Source organism: Schistocerca serialis, chromosome 2 (genome assembly GCF_023864345.2).
Source record: "Schistocerca serialis cubense isolate TAMUIC-IGC-003099 chromosome 2, iqSchSeri2.2, whole genome shotgun sequence".
Taxonomy (NCBI): domain Eukaryota; kingdom Metazoa; phylum Arthropoda; class Insecta; order Orthoptera; family Acrididae; genus Schistocerca; species Schistocerca serialis.
Window position 1 is genome coordinate 726,095,997 of NC_064639.1, and position 24,842 is coordinate 726,120,838.

At 39.4% G+C, this 24,842-nt stretch overlaps 2 protein-coding genes across 14 annotated transcripts in view; both read right to left on the reverse strand.

Annotated features, from left to right (window-relative positions):
- Positions 1 to 24,842, reverse strand: part of LOC126457930 (juvenile hormone esterase-like) — a 561,537-nt gene that overhangs the window by 439,045 nt on the left and 97,650 nt on the right. The window lies entirely within an intron of this gene.
- Positions 1 to 24,842, reverse strand: part of LOC126457928 (esterase FE4-like) — a 133,054-nt gene that overhangs the window by 9,988 nt on the left and 98,224 nt on the right. For all 13 annotated transcript variants that reach the window (XR_007585557.1, XM_050094633.1, XM_050094634.1 and 10 more), the window contains 4 exons: positions 11,081 to 11,280; positions 489 to 663; positions 236 to 414; positions 2 to 152 (listed from right to left, as the gene is read on the reverse strand). Coding sequence is in view for 12 of the 13 variants with exons in the window: in XM_050094633.1 (XP_049950590.1) it covers positions 2 to 152; positions 236 to 414; positions 489 to 663; positions 11,081 to 11,280 (705 nt within the window). In the remaining variant the exon portion in view is untranslated. The remainder of the gene's footprint in view (position 1; positions 153 to 235; positions 415 to 488; positions 664 to 11,080; positions 11,281 to 24,842) is intronic.

Sequence of the window (24,842 nt, forward strand, 5' to 3'; positions counted from 1 at the left end):
CCAGGAAGATGAGATGCACCAAAACAACTTTTGAAGACACCCAGAGCACCATCAAACCCAAAATTATAACAATATAATGGGCTGCGACTATACTTCACATGGTACTTTGCTGTTTGATACATCCCGCGTGCAAATATTATATCAGTCTGCAACTAAAAGCCAGAAAATCTCACTGACATCTCAAAATTCAGATGATATTCTGAAATAGTTACATAGAAAAATTAATTTCACATACATTCACATAATCCATTATGTTATCTTTTGTGAATGGTTTGCCATCAAAATAAAACTGTCTTATCATATCACTGGCTTTCTTCAATCTTTCACTTTTTTCTCCCAGTTCCATATCTTCTGGCACCAATCTTTCGAAGTCAGTGTCTATTTCTTTCAGCAACTGTGGCTTCTTTAAAATATCTGAAATTTTTAATAAGTATCAGAAGTAATTAATTTGAACAACCTGTACAATGAAAACTATGAGGATGACATACTTTTAAGCTCCATTATGCCTTCATGAGAAGTAATTCCAGTAAGATAAGGCACATCACAGAATTTTCCCGATTTTACAATATTTTGTGGATTATCGGGTAGGAAGACTTCTTGTAAACTGCCAGAGTCCTTTTCTGGTATTGGTAAAAATGGTACGTTCTTTCCTCTTCGTTTGTCCTAGTATAGAAAAAATAATAGTAATATAATGGAAGGAAACATTCCACGTGGGAAAAATTATATATAAAAACAAAGATGAGGTGACTTACCGAACAAAAGCGCTGGCAGGTCGATAGACACACAAACAAACACAAACATACACACAAAATTCAAGCTTTCCCAACAAACTGTTGCCTCATCAGGAAAGAGGGAAGGAGAGGGGAAGACGAAAGGAAGTGGGTTTTAAGGGAGAGGGTAAGGAGTCATTCCAATCCCGGGAGCGGAAAGACTTACCTTAGGGGGAAAAAAGGACAGGTATACACTCGCACACACGCACATATCCATCCACACATACAGACACAAGCAGACATAGTTCATGTTTGCGGAGGGAATGTAAATAAAACTTAATGGGGTCATTGTGGGGGTGTTGTGAGGGTGACATGGTATTAGAAGGTGGAAAGTGTAACATGAGGTGAAATGAAAATGAAAATAAAAATATATGGGGAGAGATAAAGGTGAGCCGGAAAGAAACTGGAGATCTGGAATGAAAAAAGGCGAAAAGGTGTTGGTTACAGCTGGGCTATGTTGGACTTCAGTTGGTAGACAACGATGTGCATAAAGGTTAGGTGGTTGTGTTGCCGCCAAAACACGTTAAAGGACGGAGAATTTCGGGAAAAGTTTCGAAAAAACTGCGTGTAGTATATTAAAAGGAGTGGTATTGTGGTGGCAGATTATGAAAATGAGGCTAACAATTGTCTGACGAAGAAATAATGGCGTTAAAACCTGTGGGAAGCGGCTAAAAATGATCAGTGATGTGGGAAAAACGGAAATGGAAATAAAGCGAAAGTTATTAGAACTGGCCGAAATGGTTGTTTAAAAGGTGAAAGGAGCTGTTTTTGAACTAGAAACTGTGGATATTATAGCGGCGGTAGTGCTGAAAGCGGCAAACAAAAAAATAGTTTTTTGGTTATGGTTTGGAAGTGGGTTACGTATTATTGAGTATATATATAGGCGGGATAAAATAGTATAGCAGATTACGGTAAAAAGGAGAAGGTGAATACAAAGTGAAACTACTGGCAAAAACAGAAAGAGGAAAATAAGACGACAGAAAAGATTTCGAAATGCAACAGTGACAATAACAAACGTAATTGTTGGATTCAAATTAATGATATCAATATAATGGAAGGAAACATTCCACGTGGGAAAAATTATATATAAAAACAAAGATGAGGTGACTTACCGAACAAAAGCGCTGGCAGGTCGATAGACACACAAACAAACACAAACATACACACAAAATTCAAGCTTTCGCAACAAACTGTTGCCTCATCAGGAAAGAGGGAAGGAGAGGGGAAGATGAAAGGAAGTGGGTTTTAAGGGAGAGGGTAAGGAGTCATTCCAATCCCGGGAGCGGAAAGACTTACCTTAGGGGGAAAAAAGGACAGGTATACACTCGCACACACGCACATATCCATCCACTTACTGGTAGTTGGGAGCTCCAACGTCAGGCGCGTAATGGGGCCCCTTAGGGAAATGGCAGCAAGAGAGGGGAAGAAAACCAATGTGCACTCCGTGTGCATACCAGGGGGAGTCATTCCAGATGTGGAAAGGGTCCTTCCCGATGCCATGAAGGGTACAGGGTGCACCCATCTGCAGGTGGTCGCTCATGTCGGCACCAATGATGTGTGTCGCTATGGATCGGAGGAAATCCTCTCTGGCTTCCGGCGGCTATCTGATTTGGTGAAGACTGCCAGTCTCGCTAGCGGGATGAAAGCAGAGCTCACCATCTGCAGCATCATCGACAGGACTGACTGCGGACCTTTGGTACAGAGCCGAGTGGAGGGTCTGAATCAGAGGCTGAGACGGTTCTGCGACCGTGTGGGCTGCAGATTCCTCGACTTGCGCCATAGGGTGGTGGGGTTTCGGGTTCCGCTGGATAGGTCAGGAGTCCACTACACGCAACAAGCGGCTACACGGGTAGCAGGGGTTGTGTGGCGTGGGCTGGGCGGTTTTTTAGGTTAGATGGCCTTGGGCAAGTACAGAAAGGGCAACAGCCTCAACGGGTGCGGGGCAAAGTCAGGACATGCGGGGACCAAGCAGCAATCGGTATTGTAATTGTCAACTGTCGAAGCTGCGTTGGTAAAGTACCGGAACTTCAAGCGCTGATAGAAAGCACCGAAGCTGAAATCGTTATAGGTACAGAAAGCTGGCTTAAGCCAGAGATAAATTCTGCCGAAATTTTTACAAAGGTACAGACGGTGTTTAGAAAGGATAGATTGCATGCAACCGGTGGTGGAGTGTTCATCGCTGTTAGTAGTAGTTTATCCTGTAGTGAAGTAGAAGTGGATAGTTCCTGTGAATTATTATGGGTGGAGGTTACACTAAACAACCGAACTAGGTTAATAATTGGCTCCTTTTACCGACCTCCCGACTCAGCAGCATTAGTGGCAGAACAACTGAGAGAAAATTTGGAATACATTTCACATAAATTTTCTCAGCATGTTATAGTCTTAGGTGGAGATTTCAATTTACCAGATATAGACTGGGACACTCAGATGTTTAGGACGGGTGGTAGGGACAGAGCATCGAGTGACATTATACTGAGTGCACTATCCGAAAATTACCTCGAGCAATTAAACAGAGAACCGACTCGTGGAGATAACATATTGGACCTACTGATAACAAACAGACCCGAACTTTTCGAATCTGTATGTACAGAACAGGGAATCAGTGATCATAAGGCCGTTGCAGCATCCCTGAATATGGAAGTTAATAGGAATATAAAAAAAGGGAGGAAGGTTTATCTGTTTAGCAAGAGTAATAGAAGGCAGATTTCAGACTACCTAACAGATCAAAACGAAAATTTCTGTTCCGACACTGACAATGTTGAGTGTTTATGGAAAAAGTTCAAGGCAATCGTAAAATGCGTTTTAGACAGGTACGTGCCGAGTAAAACTGTGAGGGACGAGAAAAACTCACCGTGGTACAACAACAAAGTTAGGAAACTACTGCGAAAGCAAAGAGAGCTCCACTCCAAGTTTAAACGCAGCCAAAACCTCTCAGACAAACAGAAGCTAAACGATGTCAAAGTTAGCGTAAGGAGGGCTATGCGTGAAGCGTTCATTGAATTCGAAAGTAAAATTCTATGTACCGACTTGACAGAAAATCCTAGGAAGTTCTGGTCTTACGTTAAATCAGTAAGTGGCTCGAAACAGCATATCCAGACACTACGGGATGATGATGGCATTGAAACAGAGGATGACACGCGTAAAGCTGAAATACTAAACACCTTTTTCCAAAGCTGTTTCACAGAGGAAGACCGCACTGCAGTTCCTTCTCTAAATCCTCGCACAAACGAAAAAATGGCTGACATCGAAATAAGTGTCCAAGGAATAGAAAAGCAACTGGAATCACTCAATAGAGGAAAGTCCACTGGACCTGACGGGATACCAATTCGATTCTACACAGAGTACGCGAAAGAACTTGCCCCCCTTCTAACAGCCGTGTACCGCAAGTCTCTAGAGGAACGGAGGGTTCCCAATGGTTGGAAAAGAGCACAGATAGTCCCAGTCTTCAAGAAGGGTCGTCGAGCAGATGCGCAAAACTATAGACCTATATCTCTTACGTCGATCTCTTGTAGAATTTTAGAACATGTTTTTTGCTCGCGTATAATGTCATTTCTGGAAACCCAGAATCTACTATGTAGGAATCAACATGGATTCCGGAAACAGCGATCGTGTGAGACCCAACTCGCCTTATTTGTTCATGAGACCCAGAAAATATTAGATACAGGCTCCCAGGTAGATGCTATTTTTCTTGACTTCCGGAAGGCGTTCGATACAGTTCTGCACTGTCGCCTGATAAACAAAGTAAGAGCCTACGGAATATCAGACCAGCTGTGTGGCTGGATTGAAGAGTTTTTAGCAAACAGAACACAGCATGTTGTTATCAATGGAGAGACGTCTACAGACGTTAAAGTAACCTCTGGCGTGCCACAGGGGAGTGTTATGGGACCATTGCTTTTCACAATATATATAAATGACCTAGTAGATAGTGTTGGAAGTTCCATGCGGCTTTTCACGGATGATGCTGTAGTATACAGAGAAGTTGCTGCATTAGAAAATTGTAGCGAAATACAGGAAGATCTGCAGCGGATAGGCACTTGGTGCAGGGAGTGGCAACTGACCCTTAACATAGACAAATGTAATGTATTGCGAATACATAGAAAGAAGGATCCTTTATTATATGATTATATGATAGCGGAACAAACACTGGTAGCAGTTACTTCTGTAAAATATCTGGGAGTATGCGTACGGAACGATTTGAAGTGGAATGATCATATAAAACTAATTGTTGGTAAGGCGGGTACCAGGTTGAGATTCATTGGGAGAGTGCTTAGAAAATGTAGTCCATCAACAAAGGAGGTGGCTTACCAAACACTCGTTCGACCTATACTTGAGTATTGCTCATCAGTGTGGGATCCGTACCAGGTCGGGTTGACGGAGGAGATAGAGAAGATACAAAGAAGACCGGCGCGTTTCGTCACTGGGTTATTTGGTAACCGTGATAGCGTTACGGAGATGTTTAATAAACTCAAGTGGCAGACTCTGCAAGAGAGGCGCTCTGCATCGCGGTGTAGCTTGCTCGCCAGGTTTCGAGAGGGTGCGTTTCTGGATGAGGTATCGAATATATTGCTTCCCCCTACTTATACTTCCCGAGGAGATCACGAATGTAAAATTAGAGAGATTAGAGCGCGCACGGAGGCTTTCAGACAGTCGTTCTTCCCGCGAACCATACGCGACTGGAACAGGAAAGGGAGGTAATGACAGTGGCACGTAAAGTGCCCTCCGCCACACACCGTTGGGTGGCTTGCGGAGTATCAATGTAGATGTAGATGTAGACACAAGCAGACATATGTCTGCTTGTGTCTGTATGTGTGGATGGATATGTGCGTGTGTGCGAGTGTATACCTGTCCTTTTTTCCCCCTAAGGTAAGTCTTTCCGCTCCCGGGATTGGAATGACTCCTTACCCTCTCCCTTAAAACCCACTTCCTTTCGTCTTCCCCTCCCCTTCCCTCTTTCCTGATGAGGCAACAGTTTGTTGCGAAAGCTTGAATTTTGTGTGTATGTTTGCGTTTGTTTGTGTGTCTATCGACCTGCCAGCGCTTTTGTTCGGTAAGTCACCTCATCTTTGTTTTTATATATAAAAATAATAGTAACAGTAACAACAACAACAACAACAACAGCAACAACAACAACAACAACAACAACAATAATAATAATAATAATAATAATAATAATAATAATAATAATAATAATAAACCCCGTGGAGGCCCGGGAAAAGAATAGGCCTCCGGTATGTTCTGCCAGTCGTAAAAGGCGACGAAAAGAACAACCACTAATAGGGCTAACCCCCCTTGTAGTGTGATTGGTTGGTTCAGGACAGAACTAAAGAAGCCTCGGACAAGCGCCGTCATGGACGGGGACGACGCTTGAGCCCTATGCCCGCCCACAATAGTAACGACACTGCTAGCCAACTGGAAAATGATTTAAATCCAAATAGAGGTGTTTTGCAGGATATGCTTCCTGCAACCACCCTAGAAGCAAAACAAAGACAGAGGATGAGATGGTCAGATGAAGTTAACCAACACCTCATGTTCTGTTATTACCAAGCAACAAATCTAGGAACCAACACAACTGGATACAGATCACAAGTATACATAACATTTATTACCAGATACCCAGAATTAAAATTTTTAACAGAACAACGACTAGCTGACCAGATCCGTGTAATAATCAAAAATAACAAGATACCCCAGTCACAATTAGAACACATCAAACAACAAGTACAACAAATACTGGAACAAAATAATGTGCAGTCAGAAGAAGAAGAAAATACAGTAACGGACTCAAACATCCCAGAGCAAACAAACAAACAACAACACGCATCAATGAAACAATCAGAGGAAAATGAAATCTTAAGAAAGCCACCAGAACAAGCACAAATAGAACATGAAGTGACACACATGTTACATATAGAAGAAAAATTTCAGCTGACATATATAGAATACAAAGACACAAATACAGACATTAGACCATTCTTGCATAGACCACCAAATAACCCACAAGTTGAAACAACAATTACAACTATCAACACAATCATACACAACAAAATAAATGAAAATACAACTATGGAAGAGTTACAACTACTGGTTTATGTAGGAGCACTCACTACACTAAATATACACACTAGGCAGAGATCAGAACCAACCAACACACAGAAGAAACCCACAAAACCAGCTACAGATCAGAATAGAAAAACTGAGAAAAGATATCGGACAGTTAACACAATTTATAAGAAATGAAATATCAGACAAAAAATGAAAAAGGTTAGGTAAAATCTCACAACAAGAAGCGACAGAGCAATTAGATGAAAAGAAGCAGAAATTACAAGCATTGGCCAAACGACTTAGAAGATACAAAAAAAGTGAAAATAGAAGGAAACAAAACCAAACACTCACCACAAACCAAAAGAAATTTTTCCAGACAATAGATAACACGCACATTAAAATAGACAAACCACCAAACATAACAGACATGGAACACTTTTGGAGCAACATATGGTCAAAGCCAGTACAACATACTAGACATGCATGGTGGATACAAGCAGAAACAGACACATACAAGATGATACCACAAATGCCTGAAGTGATAATCTTACAACATGAAGTCACCCGAACAATTAATTCTACGCACAATTGGAAAACCCCTGGAAATGATAAAATAGCAAATTTCTGGCTAAAGAAGTTCACTTCAACACATTCACATCTAACTAAATTATTTAACAGTTACATTGCAGACCCATACACAGTCCCTGATACACTTACATATGGAATAACTTATCTCAAACCTAAAGATCAAGCAGACACAGCAAACCCAGCAAAATATCACCCCAAAACATGCCTACCAACAATATACAAAATATTAACTTCAGTCATTACACAGAAATTAATGACACATACAACACAGAACAAAATTATAAATGAAGAACAAAAATGCTGCTGCAAAGGAGCATGAGGATGTAAAGAGCAACTGATAATAGATACAGAGGTGACATATCAAGCTAAAACTAAACAAAGGTCGCTACACTACGCATACATTGATTACCAAAAAGCTTTTGATAGTGTACCCCACTCATGGTTGCTACAGATATTGGAAATATACAAAGCAGATCCTAAATTGATACAGTTCCTAAACATAGTCATAAAAAATTGGAAAACCACACTTAATATCCAAACAAATTCAAATAATATCACATCACAGCCAATACAGATTAAGTGTGGAATATACCAAGGAGACTCATTAAGTCCTTTCTGGTTCTGTCTTGCTCTGAACCCACTATCCAACATGCTAAATAATACAAATTATGGATATAATATTACTGGAACATACCCACACAAAATCACACATTTGCTATACATGGATGATCTAAAACTACTGGCAGCAACCAAACAACAACTCAACCAATTACTAAAGATAACAGAAGTATTCAGCAATGATATAAATATGGCTTTTGGGACAGACAAATGGAAGAATAATAGCATAGTCAAGGGAAAAAACACTAAACAAGAAGATTACATATTGGATAACCACAGCGACTGCATAGAAGTGATGGAAAAAACAGATGCCTATAAATATCTAGGATACAGACAAAAAATAGGAATAGATAATACAAATATTAAAGAAGAACTAAAAGAAAAATATAGACAAAGACTAACAAAAATACTGAAAACAAAACTGACAGCAAGAAACAAGACAAAAGCTATAAATACTTATGCTATACCAATATTGACCTACTCATTTGGAGTAGTGAAATGGAGTAACACAAACCTAGAAGCACTCAATACAGTTACACGATCACAATCCCACAAATATAGAATACATCACATACATTCAGCAACAGAAACATTCACATTAAACAGAAAGGAAGGAGGAAGGGGATTCATCGACATAAAAAATCTATATTATGGACAGGTGGACAATTTAAGAAACTTCTTTATAGAACAAGCAAAAACTAGCAAAATACACAAAGCAATCACTCATATAAATACATCGGCTACACCATTGCAATTTCATAACCACTTCTACAACCCTTTAGATCACATAACATCAACAGATACGAAGAAAGTAAATTGGAAAAAGAAAACACTACATGGCAAGCATCCGTATCATCTAACACAGCCACACATCGATCAAGATGCATCCACCACATGGCTAACAAAAGGCAATATATACAGTGAGATGGAAGGATTCATGATTGCAATACAGGATCAAACAATAAACACCAGATATTACAGCAAGCATATTATTAAAGATCCCAATACCACAACAGATAAATGCAGACTTTGCAAACAACAAATAGAAACAGTATATCACATCACAAGTGGATGTACAATACTAGCAAATACAGAATACCCCAGAAGACATGACAATGTAGCAAAAATAATACATCAACAACTTGCCATAAAACATAAACTAATAAAACAACACGTTCCCACATACAAGTATGCACCACAAAATGTACTGGAGAATGATGAATACAAATTATACTGGAACAAAACCATTATAACAGATAAAACAACACCACATAACAAACCTGACATCATACTCACCAATAAAAAGAAGAAATCAACACAACTAATCGAAATATCCATACCCAATACAACAAATATACAGAAGAAAACAGGAGAAAAAATTGAAAAATACATCCAACTGGCTGAGGAAGTCAAGGACATGTGGCATCAGGATAAAGTTGACATTATACCAATTATACTATCAACTACAGGAGTCATACCACACAATATCCATCAGTACATCAACACAATACAGCTACATCCAAACTTATATATACAACTACAGAAATCTGTAATTATTGATACATGTTCAATGACCCGAAAGTTCCTAAATGCAATGTAACATATACCATACAGTTAAAAGGAAGTCAAGCTTGATGAAGGTCGGCGTCACTTTCCATTTTTAACCAGACCTAAGGTCTGAGAAAGGAACGAAGATAATAATAATCAGCTAATTTACACTATGTCCAAATTCTCCATCAGAAAGAGAATAAACGTACATTCAGTGTAACAGTTTGAGCATTTAAGTTAGCTCATTGGGCAAAATATTGAGAACTCCACTAAAGAAGCAGACTAGCCACTTTGGAATGCTGTATATGGTGCACAAATGATACCCGAAAATTTTATGACTCTCAAATGTAACTCATGGAAGTGAAATGGCGTAGATGTGCCAGGCAGTTGCATGGAATCAGCTCAGTAAGATGGGTGGAGATGTGACAGAATGGCAGAAAAGAGCTATTGTGTTAGGACAAACCCATGACCACATTGTGAATGAAGTTTCCCAAGTTGTGGCACCATGGGCTGTCCAATGTTTCTAGAAGAAGGGGGTGTAAGAACAGTGGTCATAAAAAGATCCTAGCTGACAGGGACAGGAGATGAGGTCACACCTTGTCAATGACAAATGGTTTCAAATTTCAAACCAGACAATAGTTGCTATTTTCAGTGAATGCAGTTTCCTCTCAAATAGTCCCTGAATGGACATTGCAGAGGGAACTGAATGCTCTTGACATTTGGCGTCTGGTACTTTGCAAAAGATCACTGGTCATAGTGGCACAGAAAGCTCCAATGGGCCAGGTAACACAATAACTGGATAGTAGCTGACTGCAAGCATGTAGTGTGATCTGAAATGCCATAATTTTTTTACTTTTTCAAATCCTGTAGGGCCTTGACAGCACCAGCAACCCAAAGAGGTAGAAAACCTACAGTGTGTGGAGAATGTAGCTCAGAACAGAGCTAATTCTGCAGCGTTTTGGAGGCACTTTTGCTACCATGACTTGGATCCACTTATTCAGGTCACTGTGAACATTAACGAAGATGTTTATTTCAACATTCTTGGTGGCCCAGTATTACCCTTTCTAGTATATCTTCATGATGAGTATGGTGTGGACACTCCTGTCTTTTATGATGCCAACAGCTGTGTTCATAGGGCTACACACATACATACCTGATCTGACGAACACTCAGGTTCACTACTGCCTGGCCTGCTACATAACTCTTTTTTAATCACATGAAAATGTCTGGGACTATTTGGAACAGCAGATGAAATGTAGTAATCAACAAACATAAAATACAGTAACACCACAGGATTTAAACATCAGTGAGTGGCTTGAGCTGGATATGGCATACCAAAAGAAACTTGTGAACTCTCTTGTTTGCCAAATTGAGGAAATTATAAAGGTTTCAGGTGATATTACACGACATTAGTGTGATGTTTCCTGCTTGTGACTAATCTTCTGTCTGGTGTGTTTATTTCATGATGAACATCACAAAATTGAATAAGTGTAAAATAATTTCAGTCAACTTACATCAAGAGTTACTATTTTTGCAGTGCCTTCCACTATCTGTTTTGGAGTGCAAGTCCTGAGAAAATCAATTAGCACTTTTGGATCATTTGTGTTACATCCCAGCACAGCACCCAAGGCAAATGACGTCTCCTTCAAAGCTTTTCTGCTTGCCCAATGATTAAAAACAGAACCGCTTTGTGCAATTGCTTTGTGAAAAAGTCCTAAATAAGAAAATATATTTAATATGTAAGTGTAAGGTCCAAATATTCAGTGAATCAAAAGCTATGATGGCACAAACTATTTAAAGGTTTTCATGGTGTATTTTATCATCAATTTGAAAAAAAAAAAAAAAACAAAAGCATTCTGCAAGAAACTTTTAAACTCCCTGAACACATCAAACAATTTTTCTTTAAACAGTTGTATGACAATGCAATAAGTAAAAGAAAAGGGAATAAAATCCATGAAAATAACTTGAGTAATAGTAATAAAAAATTATATTACATTTATTAATAACATAAATTCAACTGTGCTTGCTACAGAATATTCACTAAGAGATGTTGTACACTTATCATTAACATTACTGTACGGCATACATCTCTCTCAGCTTACTCAAAGTACATATAGATAATGTCTTAATACTAGTAATAGTAGTACGAGTACTAGTAGTAGTACAAGAGATGATGAGCTGTAATTTAAAAAAAGTATGATTTATTCACACACACACACACACACACACACACACACACACACACACACACACACACACACAGGACAATTAAAAAAAAAAAGTTTACGAACTGACATGGCACATCGGACGTAGAACGAGGACCAGTAATCACATAAGAACCAGGCCTCACAAAGGCCATCCAGGGCTATTAAATGGCGTTGCAATTATTTAGTCCCATGCTAAATATGGATACCCGATACAGGAGATGCTCGAAGTTTTGTCCAGATGCACTGGAACATGCCTGACACTGACCCTGCATTGAATGTAGCACCCTCTCAAAGATACCTGATGTATCTCGAAGTCATCCTGCAGCCACAACAATCCAGCCCACTAGGTCCTCCTGTGATGTAACAGCTGTCTCATACACAAGGCACTGCAGATACCCCACCCCGACAGGAATAAATCGATTGGGGATAGTTTGGGTGATTGTGGTGGCCATGAGACTGGCACAGGTTGCCTGAAGATGTGCCATCACTTGTTTGCTGAAATGCACAGGGCTCCATTGTGCTGAAATCGAATGTGGCAATGAACAGCTATGGGAACATTAATCAGCATGTCCAGCAGAAACTCTTGCAGCAATATTAGATAAGTGCCACCATCAAGTCAGTCCGGGAGAATGTATGGCCCAATTAAACAGTCTCCCACAATGCCAGCCCACACATTAAGCATAAATGTACTGTGTGGGGCACATGTATGTATAGCACGTAGGTTCACATTTGTCCATGCATGCAGGTTGTGAATGTTCATTACACCCTTGAGAGAACACAGACTCATTGGTGAAGAGGACACTTGCTGTGAAGCTTCGGTTTGCAGTGGGTTCCTGCAGAAATCACCACACAAATCCCATGTGTTTGTTGTAGTCCCCCCAGATGCAACGTCTGGAGGCATTGTAAACAAAATGGATGCAGTTCTTTGTCAGGTACAAAGTGCCAGATGAAGGGTTGGGGGTTTCAATGTGTGTGTGTGGAACACTTCCTTCCACCACAGCTGTTCATGCTGTTTGTTGGTGACCAGCATCCAGCTTGTGCACACAAAACGAACCAGTTTCACACAATAGGTGATGCAGGGTGGTGAACAATGTGCTGAACAGCATTTGTCTATGTTGATATTTTGTACAATCAATCACACAGCTTCTCATCCATTGTAGTTGGCCATACCATAGATCAAATGCAACTCAGCCATTTCGCAGTCCGTGCAGCTAGCCATGTGACTACCAACACTTCCATGGCACAAATGGCTATGATCTCTATGCACTCCACCCATGTTTGTATAGCAATGTCTTTTCATGACCTTAGTGCCCTCCAATAGCATTTGCGACCCCTGGTTCCTCTGTGATTACTGATCCTTTTATATGCCCAATGTGCCATGTTGGTTTGTAAACATTTCTTTGAATCTACATATACAGTATATTCTGACTGAAATTAAATCTAATTCTGCATTGCCTCATTTTAGATCAGTACATGTTGCACAATATTTTACTAATGCTAACATATTTAATACTGTCAACATTTCTCAAGATTTGAAAAATATGAGTTTTCTGATCCCTTCATTTACTTTATTTTATTTTACACTTCTAGTTCTATAGGACCAAACTGAGGAGAAAATCTCCTAGGTCATGGAACATGTCAGTGCATGAAATTACATCATAAAAGAAATAACATATAAAATAAAATACTTATGAACCAAAGAAAGACAAGCCATAAGTTTATGTAAATGCAATCAACAATATAAGACAGAAATCAGCTTAATTTTTCACGGAACTCCTCAGCAGAATAGAGGGAGTGATTCATAATGATACTCTTCAGTTTTGATTTGAACATGCATGGATCACTGCTAAGATTTTTGAATTCTTGTGACAGCTTATTGAAAATGGATTCAGCATTATACTGTAACCCTCAGCATTGTATTGCACACCTTTTTGCACAAGAGTCATGGAAGTACAATCCAAACGCAGATTGGATTTCTGCCTAGTATTAAGTGAGTGAAAGTTGCTAGTTCTTGGGAATAAACTGATACTGTTAACAAGAAACAACAGTAAAGAATATATATAATGAGAGGCCAATGTCGTAATACCCAGGCTAATTAACAGTGGTCGACAAGAGGTTCACAAATTTATGCCATTTATTGCCTGAAGTGCACATTTCTGAGCCAAAAAAAATCCTTTGAGAATCAGAAGAGTTACCCCAAAATATAATACCATACATTATATGAGGATGAAAATAAGCAAAGTAGACCACTTTCCATTTTAAACTATCACTTACTTGAGATACCATTCAAATAGTAAAAATGGCAGCTTTAAGTCTTTGAACAAGACCCTGAATGTGTGTTTTCCACGACAGTTTACTATCTACCTGAACACTTGGAAATTTGAACTGTTCAGCTTCACTAGTCATATGCCCATTCTGTGAAATTAAAATGCCAGGTTTTGTTGAATTGTGTGTTAGAAACTGTAAAAACTGAGTCTTACCGTGATTTAACGTTAGTTTATTTTCTACAAGCCATTAACTTGTGTCACAAACTGCACTATTTGAAACAGTACCAACATTGCACACAACATCCTTTACTGCCCAGCTAGTCCATCAGCAAACAGAAATACTACAGGGTATATCATTTATATAAATAAGGAACAGGTGTGGCTCCTGCACTGATCCCTGTGGCACCCCCCATTTAACGGTGCCCCAGTCAGACCCCACATCATAGCCATTCTCGACACTATGGATAATGACATTATTTTGCTGTACGTCGTTAAACTAAGAGGTGAACCAATTGTGAGCTACCCCCCCCCCCCCCCTCCCCCAATCACTGGTATTCCGTAATGGTCCAGCTTCTGAAGCAATACTTTGTGATCAACACAATCAAACGCCTTTGTTAAATCAAAAAAGATGCCTAGGTTCAAAACTTTTTGTTTAATCTATCCAGTCCTCACAGAGAAAAGAGGGTATAGCACTTCTAAAACTGAACTGTACATTTGACAACAAATTATGTGAAATAAAATGATCAATTATCCTTACATACACAGCCTTTTCAATAACATTAGTAAACACTGATGACATAGAAATAGGTCTAAAATTGTCTACATTATCCCTTTCTCCCTTTTTATAAAGTGGCTTTGCCACTGAGTACTTTAATTGTTCAGGAAACTGACCATTCTAAAAGGAAAAATTACAAATATGACTAAGTACAGGACTGACATGTGTAGCACAGTACTTTAATATTATATTAATATTATTTATTATTTTATATTATTTATATTTAATATTATCATATCCATCAGAGTCCTTAGTCTTCAGTGATTTAATTACTGACTCACTCTCTCCCTTGCCAGTATCACAGAGGCGTTTTTCAGACATCAGTCTTGGAAAGGAATTTTCCAAGAGAGTTATATGATTCCCTGTAGAAACTAACTTTTTCTTTAGTTCACCAGCAATGCTCGGAAAGTGATTGTTAAATACTGCACATATATCTGACTTATCAATAACAGAAATATTTTTACTACAAACTAACTTTGTATAGTCAACCTTATGCTGCTCACTAGACACTTCCTTCATGATTGATCGTATGGAGGGATCAGAAGCCAATCAGTGTAAGTCATCATTTTTCTGCAAGTGACTTAACAGATTTATGAGTATTCAATCTTTTAGTTGCCAAGATGAGTAAGTCACAATTTGACATTTCTTATGCTAGATGGCAGTACATGTACTGACCACAGAGTAAATGATCTGAAATGTTCCAAAGTCATTTAGTGTAAGTCAGTTTGCAATACTGGTTTACTTGTCGTGGCATACTGTTAGACATAGTAATCTGCTGCTGTTACACAGTATGTTATTTTTAGATCAGGATGTCCTCTCCATTCATTGAAAATACGCCATTCTCAGATAGCGGTTCTGAATATGTACCAGACAATCATAATAATTTGTCCGATTCAGGTATGTACATTCTATCCTCTAAAATGTGTCATAATTTCATGTGATTACTCAGAAAAGGCTTCTTTCCCAAAACTAGTGTATTGTTTATCTCATTACTGATACTGTAACCTTCCAAAGGGAATGTTACATTACAAGCACTGCTGAACATGTGTTTTGGAATAATATTTTTGAATTGTGAAATGTTTGGTGAGCTACATTGAATGACTTCCTAAATATTTTATTTATTTGTAGATGTCACTGAAGAAGATGATCGCCAGTTAGACAACCATGATAAAAGCAATGAAAACGAAAATATGATGAAACAGAAAGAAAGAAAATGGAAGAGGGAGCAATATTCATGGAAAAGGGTAGTCAGTTCTGCCAAGAGATGTTCTGGGAAAGCTTATGTGGACTGAAGTGGGAAAAATATGCCTGCAAAATCCTTTAAAAATGTGAACTGTAAATGTTCATGACGGTGTTTTTATTTAGTAAATGCTGCAGAACAGTGATTATTGTTCGAATCCTTTTATAAACTGGGTGATAATGCAAAGCAGGACGTCTATCTTCGCGGACTGATCCACAACATGAAGGTGAAGCAATGTCATCCAAGAAACTCATTGAAGGCACCAAAATCGAAAACTCTGACATATTATTTGACAACAACAGTAATGTCAGTTGGTGTGTGTAAAATTTTTTTTATGGACACATTTCAAGTTAGTGATGCTCATCTTTATAAAAATCAGGTAGTACAGAACCATCCGCATGTACTGATAAAAGAGACCACAGGCCGCCAACAAACAAAATTGATGTGACAAAAGCAAAAGTACACATCGAATCGTTTCCCTGTTATAAAACTCATTATATCCTCTCCGATGTGCCAAATCAGAGTTATTTGCAGTCTGATCTGAATATCAGAAAGATGTACAACCTTTTTGTGGAGAAATGTGCACAGGATGGTATCGAACCTGTCTAAGAAAATATGTATTATCATGGGTTTTCTACTAATTTCAATTTACATTTTAAGCTCCCATCCAAAGATACATGCCAGTTATGCAATTCCATGCAGAACATTCTTACTTTTGATAATGATGATACAAAAAAAGGACGAGGCAAGGATTACAGAAAAACTTCATCTTCCGCAAGCACAATAAGCAAGAGATTCTTTGAATTCAGACAAGTTGCTTGCAGGAGATGATTTTTACATTTTTACTTTTGAACTGCAAAAAGCTTTACCTTTCTCAAAACTTCCCTCATCTGTTGCCTATCACAAACTAAATATGTATGGATATAACCTAGGAGTGCACAGTTTTAATGGCTCTAAAGGTTAAATGTTCATGTGGGATGAGATAGAAGGATCTCGAGGATCACAGGAAATTGGAGCATGTCTTGTTAAACATCTTAAACAACATGCCTTATCTCATCACCATATTATCATGTATTCAGATTCCTGCACAGGTCAAAACAGGCATATCAAACTAACCTTATTGTTGCAAAAACTTTTGCAAGGTCCAGGGATGGCAGCTGATTACATTGACCACAAATTTATGGTATCGGGACACAGTTACCTCCCAAATGATGCAAATTTTGGGGTTACTGAATCCGAAGCAAAAACGAAAGAATTTATTTTTGGTCCAAGAGATTTGATTGATTTGGTAACAATTACCAAATGCAAAAATCCATTTCTGGAAACAGAGATGAAGTGAGAAGAGTTTCTTGCAACCAAAAACTTGGAAGCTTCAGTTTCCAACAGGAAAACTAATACTGAAGGGGGTAAAGTGAACTGGTTAAAAATGAAATGGCTAAGATACTGCAAAGACAAAGAAAATTCTGTTTTCTACAAAGAAACATTGCTGGAAGACATAGCATTTTATGAGATCAACATTACATCAAATTCAAAAGGAAAGTGTCCTTATTTGATAAATGTTGTTCATCAACCTGTTAAAGAGCTGAAAAAAAGCATATGCTGGAACTTTTGCAACATATTCCTCCACATTACCACTAAGTTTATTGGTGGTTACCTTCAATAAACCAAAGCACATGTGCATCATCCTGAAAAACAAAAGAAATCAAGAATCATAGAGAGTATGGCAGTGATAATGATGCATATATGGATTAACATCATCAAAAAGTACAGTGGGCAGTGACCATAAGTGACAGTTTTTGTGTTAAATTATAGTTATGTTGTAAATTATTTAAGTTATGTTCTTCTATATCCTCACAATAGGTGAGTTGTTGTATTAGGTTTCAGTAAAAAAAAGTCTTATTATTGTATGAATCACTTGTATTTTTCTGTGTTACATTTTGACATCTAATTATCTTCAGTTTCATTGTGGACTGAAACACTGATTGACATCTGAACCCTCCATATGGTTTTAATTTTATCCTGTGAATTAGCTGCTCTTCTTGCGAACCAAATACTCTTTGCCTTCCTAATAACATTTTTAAGCACCTTACAATGCGGTTTGTCATGGGCTACTGTAGCTCAATTGTGACTACTTCTAATATTTTGATATAATTCCCAATTTGTTCTTCATGATACCCTTACCCCACTAGACAACCATCCAGGCTGCCTTTTACTGCTAGTACCGTGTTTAGAACATTCTAATGGAAAGAAACTTTGAAAGAGGATGAGAAATGTGTTAGGGAAAGTGTTATATTTGCCATCTATGTTATCAGCACTATAAACATTCTGCCACTCTTGTTCCTTATCGAGGTTTAAAAACCTCTCTATTGCCATTGGATTAGCTTTTCTACATAGTTTGTAAAAAGCGCTGGCAGGTCGATAGACACACAAGCAAACACAAACATACACACAAAATTCAAGCTTTCGCAACAAACAGTTGCTTCATCAGGAAAGAGGGAAGGAGAGGGAAAGACGAAAGGATGTGGGTTTTAAGGGAGAGGGTAAGGAGTCATTCCAATCCCGGGAGCGGAAAGACTTACCTTAGGGGGAAAAAAGGACAGGTATACACTCTCACACACACACATATCCATCCGCACATACACAGACACAATGTCTGCTTGTGTCTGTGTATGTGCGGATGGATATGTGTGTGTGTGTGCGCGAGTGTATACCTGTCCTTTTTTCCCCCTAAGGTAAGTCTTTCCGCTCCCAGGATTGGAATGTCTCCTTACCCTCTCCCTTAAAACTCACATCCTTTCGTCTTTCCCTCTCCTTACCTCTTTCCTGATGAAGCAACTGTTTGTTGTGAAAGCTTGAATTTTGTGTGTATGTTTGTGTGTCTATCGACCGGCCAGTGCTTTTGTTTGGTAAGTCTCATCATCTTTGTTTTTAGATATATTTTTCCCACGTGGAATGTTTCCCTCTATTATATATATATAAAACCTCTTTCCTCGTTACCTTAGCCAGCTTCATCCTGACCCACAACTTCTTTACTTTTGAAGGCTAGACATACCAACAATTAAAGGGAACAGCCATGGGTACCAGGATGGCCCCCTCGTATGCCAACTTATTCATGGGTTGCTTAGAGGAAGCCTTCTTGGTTACCCAGGCCTGCCAACCCAAAGTTTGGTACAGATTTATTGATGACATCTTCATGATCTGGACTCACAGTGAAAAAGAACTCCAGAATTTCCTCTCCAACCTCAACTCCTTCGGTTCCATCAGATTCACCTGGTCCTACTCCAAATCCCATGCCACTTTCTTTGACGTTGACCTCCATCTGTCCAATGGCCAGCTTCACACGTCTGTCCACATCAAACCCACCAACAAGCAACAGTACCTCCATTATGACAGCTGCCACCCATTCCACATCAAACCGTCCCTTCCCTACAGCCTTGGTCTTCGTGGCAAACGAATCTGCTCCAGTCCGGAATCCCTGAACCATTACACCAACAATCTGAAAACAGCTTTCGCATCCTGCAACTATCCTCCCGACCTGGTACAGAAGCAAATAACCAGAGCCACTTCCTCATCCCCTCAAGCCCAGAACCTCCCACAGAAGAACCACAAAAGTGCCCCACTTGTGACAGGGTACTTTCCGGGACTGGATCAGACTCTGAATGTGGCTCTCCAGCAGGGATATGACTTTCTCAAATCCTGCCCTGAAATGAGATCCATCCTTCATGAAATCCTCCCCACTCCACCAAGAGTGTCTTTCTGCCGTCCACCTAACCTTCGTAACCTCTTAGTTCATGCCTATAAAATCCCCACACCACCTTCCCTACCCTCTGGCTCCTACCCTTGTAACCGCCCCCCGGTGTAAAACCTGTCCCATGCACCTTCCCACCACCACCTACCCCAGTCCTGTAACCCGGAAGGTGTACACGATCAAAGGCAGACCCACGTGTGAAAGCACCCACGTGATTTACCGACTGACCTGCCTACACTGTGAAGCTTTCTATGTGGGAATGACCAGCAACAAACTGTCCATTCGCATGAATGGACACAGGCAGACAGTGTTTGTTGGTAATGAGGATCACCCTGTGGCTAAACATCCCTTGGTGCACGGCCAGCACATCTTGGCACAGTGTTACACTGTCCGGGTTATCTGGATACTTCCCACTAACACCAACCTGTCAGAACCCCGGAGATGGGAACTTGCCCTTCAGTATATCCTCTCTTCTCGTTATACGCCAGGCTTCAACCTCCGCTAATTTCAAGTTGCCGCCGCTCATACCTCACCTGTCTTTCAACAGCATCTTTGCCTCTGTACTTCTGCCTCGACTGACATCTCTGCCCAAACTCTTTGCCTTTACAAATGACTGCTTGTGTCTGTGTATGTGTGGTTGGATATGGGTGTGTGTGCGAGTGTATACCTGTCCTTTTTTCCCCCTAAGGTAAGTCTTTCCGCTCCCGGGATTGGAATGACTCCTTACCCTCTCCCTTAAAACCCACATCCTTTCGTCTTTCCCTCTCCTTCCCTCTTTCCTGATGAAGCAACCGTTGGTTGCGAAAGCTTGAATTTTGTGTGTATGTTTGTGTTTGTTTGTGTGTCTATCGACCTGCCAGCACTTTCGTTTGGTAAGTCACATCATCTTTGTTTTTAGATATAATTTTCCCACGTGGAATGTTTCCCTCTATTTTTTATATATATATATATATATATATATATATATATATATATATATATATATATATATATATATATATATATATATATATATATATATATATATATATATATATATATATATATATCTCCAGCTATCTTGTCCACCCAAAATATCTCTGGAACAATAACAGCTATTGGAAAATGACTTTCGCCGGTACCAATGTAGGGCTGGGGCCCATGAATGTACATATTTGGAAACATTCTAAAACGAAAGCATATGTGTTTTTTAACACAAACTTATGTTGTTTTAAATGGACCTCCTATATTTTTTCTTCAGCAATCCATAGCATGACAAAGCACATACACAATGGCGTTGATTGCATCACAATATTCCCATTACATCCCGAGATATTAAGACGTGAAGTTGATGCTTGAAACACCCGACATGCACTGCTAGCGCACGTCCTGAGGCTCAGGCGTGAACCCCATGCTGCCCGTAATCGCGATGTGATTGACATGCATAATCACACTTCCATACTTATCAAGAGGTCCGAAATGAATAATACGGTCTGCTGCCATCCTGCATTAACGTCGTACATTCCAGCAGGTATTTATCCCATAGGCTAGGGGTGATGCGGTTCTGTAACATATCTATGTACCGCAACGTTAGTCACAAAGTTAACTTCGCTTATCATTAATCCATTACTAAAAAGGTAATGCCGTTCAACGTTAAAACTTTACTTTACTATAGATCTAGTGCAAGTGACAGTTAATCATTCACTCGTAATAGTAAAATTCATGTTGATGGTTTTAGTGAAACGAGCAAGTGGACTAAAAGTTTTACTGTTGTTTAGGTAAAAATGTTTTGATTTGGGAAGTTCAGGTAGGACATAGAAGATGAATGTAAACATGTTTAGCCAATTAGTTTTATTATCACATAATTATCAATGTTATGTTTATCTAATGCGTTAAATGACAAATTGTTCCAAACAAATGTTTCTTAACATCACATTGTAAAATGGCCCTTTGTAGAAACTTCCACTGTGATACCAGCACTACATACTAAACATAGCATTCACATCTCATGCTCAAAGTGATGCCCATTGGCTTGCATACATAGGGTCACTCTGCGGATGAAGGATGCCCTACTTCGTGCTACTGTTTCCTCTTTGATGGCTGTACAAGCATCAATAATGCATTGCTTCATGTCCTCTGGTGTTGTTGGTTCATGTTGGTAAACAGCATCCTTCACTGCTCCCCAAAGAAAATAATCCAGCAGTGTAAGGTCCGGAGATTGGGCAGGCCACCTAACTGGGCCACCTCGTACAATCCACCTACCAGGGAACTTACGGTTCAGAAGTCGTCGTGCTCGTAAGGCGTTATGTGCAGGGCATCCGTCATGCTGATACCACAAGACCATTCTCCGGTTCAGAGGTACAGTGTCCAAGAGAACAGGAAGATTGTGTTGTATAAATCTGGAGCATTGTCTGCCATTTATAAAGAAAGGTCCGATAATGGCATCTCCAATAATCCCACACCAAACATTAACTTTCCACGGATGTTGATGCTCTACCTGACGGAGCCATTTTGGATTGTCTGTGGACCAATAACGCATATTCCTCATATTGACAATGCCTTTGTTGGAGAATGATGCTTCGTCAGTAAAGAGAACATCTGCAAAAAAATTTGGATTAGTCAGAAGTTTTTGCTGAGCCCACCGACAAACTGTTACCCTACTGTGGAAGTCATTTCCATGAAGATCCTGGTGTAAATGAACATGGTAAGGTTGAAATGTATGATGTTTAAGAATACGCTGTGCACTTGATTTCGACACACCAACTTCACGTTCAATTTGACGTGTGCTGATTTGAGGATTCATAGCTATGGTAGCGAGCACAGCAACTTCAGCATGTTCATCTGTGCGTGTTCTAGGACGATGTCGAGGTCTTGGATTTGAGCTTCCTGTTTCACGTAGACGAGATGTGAGACGACCAAACATCCAGCGCGAAGGCGACTAGACAAGATGTGAGACGACCAAACATCCAGCGTGAAGGCGATGCCTTGTCAGGGAATCGTCTTCTGTACAGTCGTTCTGCCTGAACAGCATTTCGTCCACCTACAACAGGGTACAGTACAGGTATGTAGAGTAGGGTAGAAAACAGACATATTAACTTAATAATCATAATGTTCGCTAACAGTACTATCAACAAACAAGCAATCTCATAACGTATTTTCCGTCAATGTACATTCTCCATAGATCAGCAGCATTTCTACCATATCTTCATGTGTGTACATTATACTGTACAGTATAAGTTCCACAACACAACGTTTATTCACAATGTGTACTACCTCCGTGCTGTCACTGGATTACTCTGATGCACGACTACACTGGCAAGCACTGTACTGCACGCCAAAGCAACAACAAATGGGATGCTCGAAGGGTGGTGGAGTACAGGAGTTTGCATGGGTCGCAAATCATAAACGAGGCGAAGTGATAACTGTGGCAGTAGTGGGAACTACGTTGGACACTTGACTAGGTAGAGCAGGCCCTGCGCGACAGGCACAATGGGTCATATAACGCATTAGATAAACCTTATTTTGGGTGTGCAGGATAAATAAGACAACCTGACGGGTGTACACCGATCGGGACTGGTTCATATTGTGTACGTAGATACGTAAAACGTGCGAGAGGGAAACCATTATGTGCTTATGAGAGTTGATGGCAGCAGACCGTATTATTCGTTTCGGACCTCTTGATAAGTACGGAGGTGTGGAAGTTTCTACAAAGGGCCATTTTACCCAGTGATGTTAAGAAACATTTGTTTGCAACAATTTGTCATTTAATGCATTAGATAAACATAACATTGATAATTATGTGATAATAAAACTAATTGGTTAAACATGTTTACATTCATCTTCTATGTCCTACCTGAACTTCCCAAATCAAAACATTTTTACCTAAACAACAGTAAAACTTTTAGTCCACTTGCTCATTTCACTAAAACCATCAACATGAATTTTACTATTACGAGTGAATGATTAACTGTCACTTGCGCTAGATCTATAGTAAAGTAAAGTTTTAACGTTGAACGGCATTACCTTTTTAGTAACGGATTAATGATAAGCGAAGTTAACTTTGTGACTAACGTTGCGGTACATAGATATGTTACAGAACCGCATCACCCCTAGCCTATGGGATAAATACCTGCTGGAATGTACGACGTTAATGCAGGATGGCAGCAGACCGTATTATTCATTTCGGACCTCTTGATAAGTATGGAAGTGTGATTACGCATGTCAATCACATCGCGATTACGGGCAGCATGGGGTTCACGCTTGAGCCTCAGGACGTGCGCTAGCAGTGCATGTCGGGTGTTTCAAGCATCAACTTCACGTCTTAATATCTCGGGATGTAATGGGAATATTGCGATGCAATCAATGCCAATGTGTATGTGCTTTGTCATGCTATGGATTGCTGAAGAAAAAATATAGGAGGTCCATTTAAAACAACATAAGTTTGTGTTAAAAAACACATATGCTTTCGTTTTAGAATGTTTCCAAATATGTACATTCATGGGCCCCAGCCCTACATTGATACCGGTGAAAGTCGTTTTCCAATAGCTGTTATTGTTCCAGAGATATTTTGGGTGGACAAGATAGCTGGGACACCCTATATATATATATATATATATATATATATATATATATATATATATATATATATATATATATATATATATATATATATACCAAACGGGAAAGCGCTGGTGGATAGACACAATAAAAAAAAACACACACACACACACACACACAAAATTTCAAGCTTTCGCAGCCCCCCCATATATATATATATATATATATATATATATATATATATATATATATATATATGGGGTTATAATAGAGGGAAACATTCCACGTAGGAAAAATATATCTAAAAACAAAGATGATGTGACTTACCAAATGAAAGTGCTGGCAGGTCGACAGACACACAAACAAACACAAACATACACACAAAATTCAAGCTTTCGCAACAAACTGTTGCCTCATCAGGAAAGAGGGAAGGAGAGGGAAAGACGAAAGGATGTGGGTTTTAAGGGAGAGGGTAAGGAGTCATTCCAATCCCGGGAGCGGAA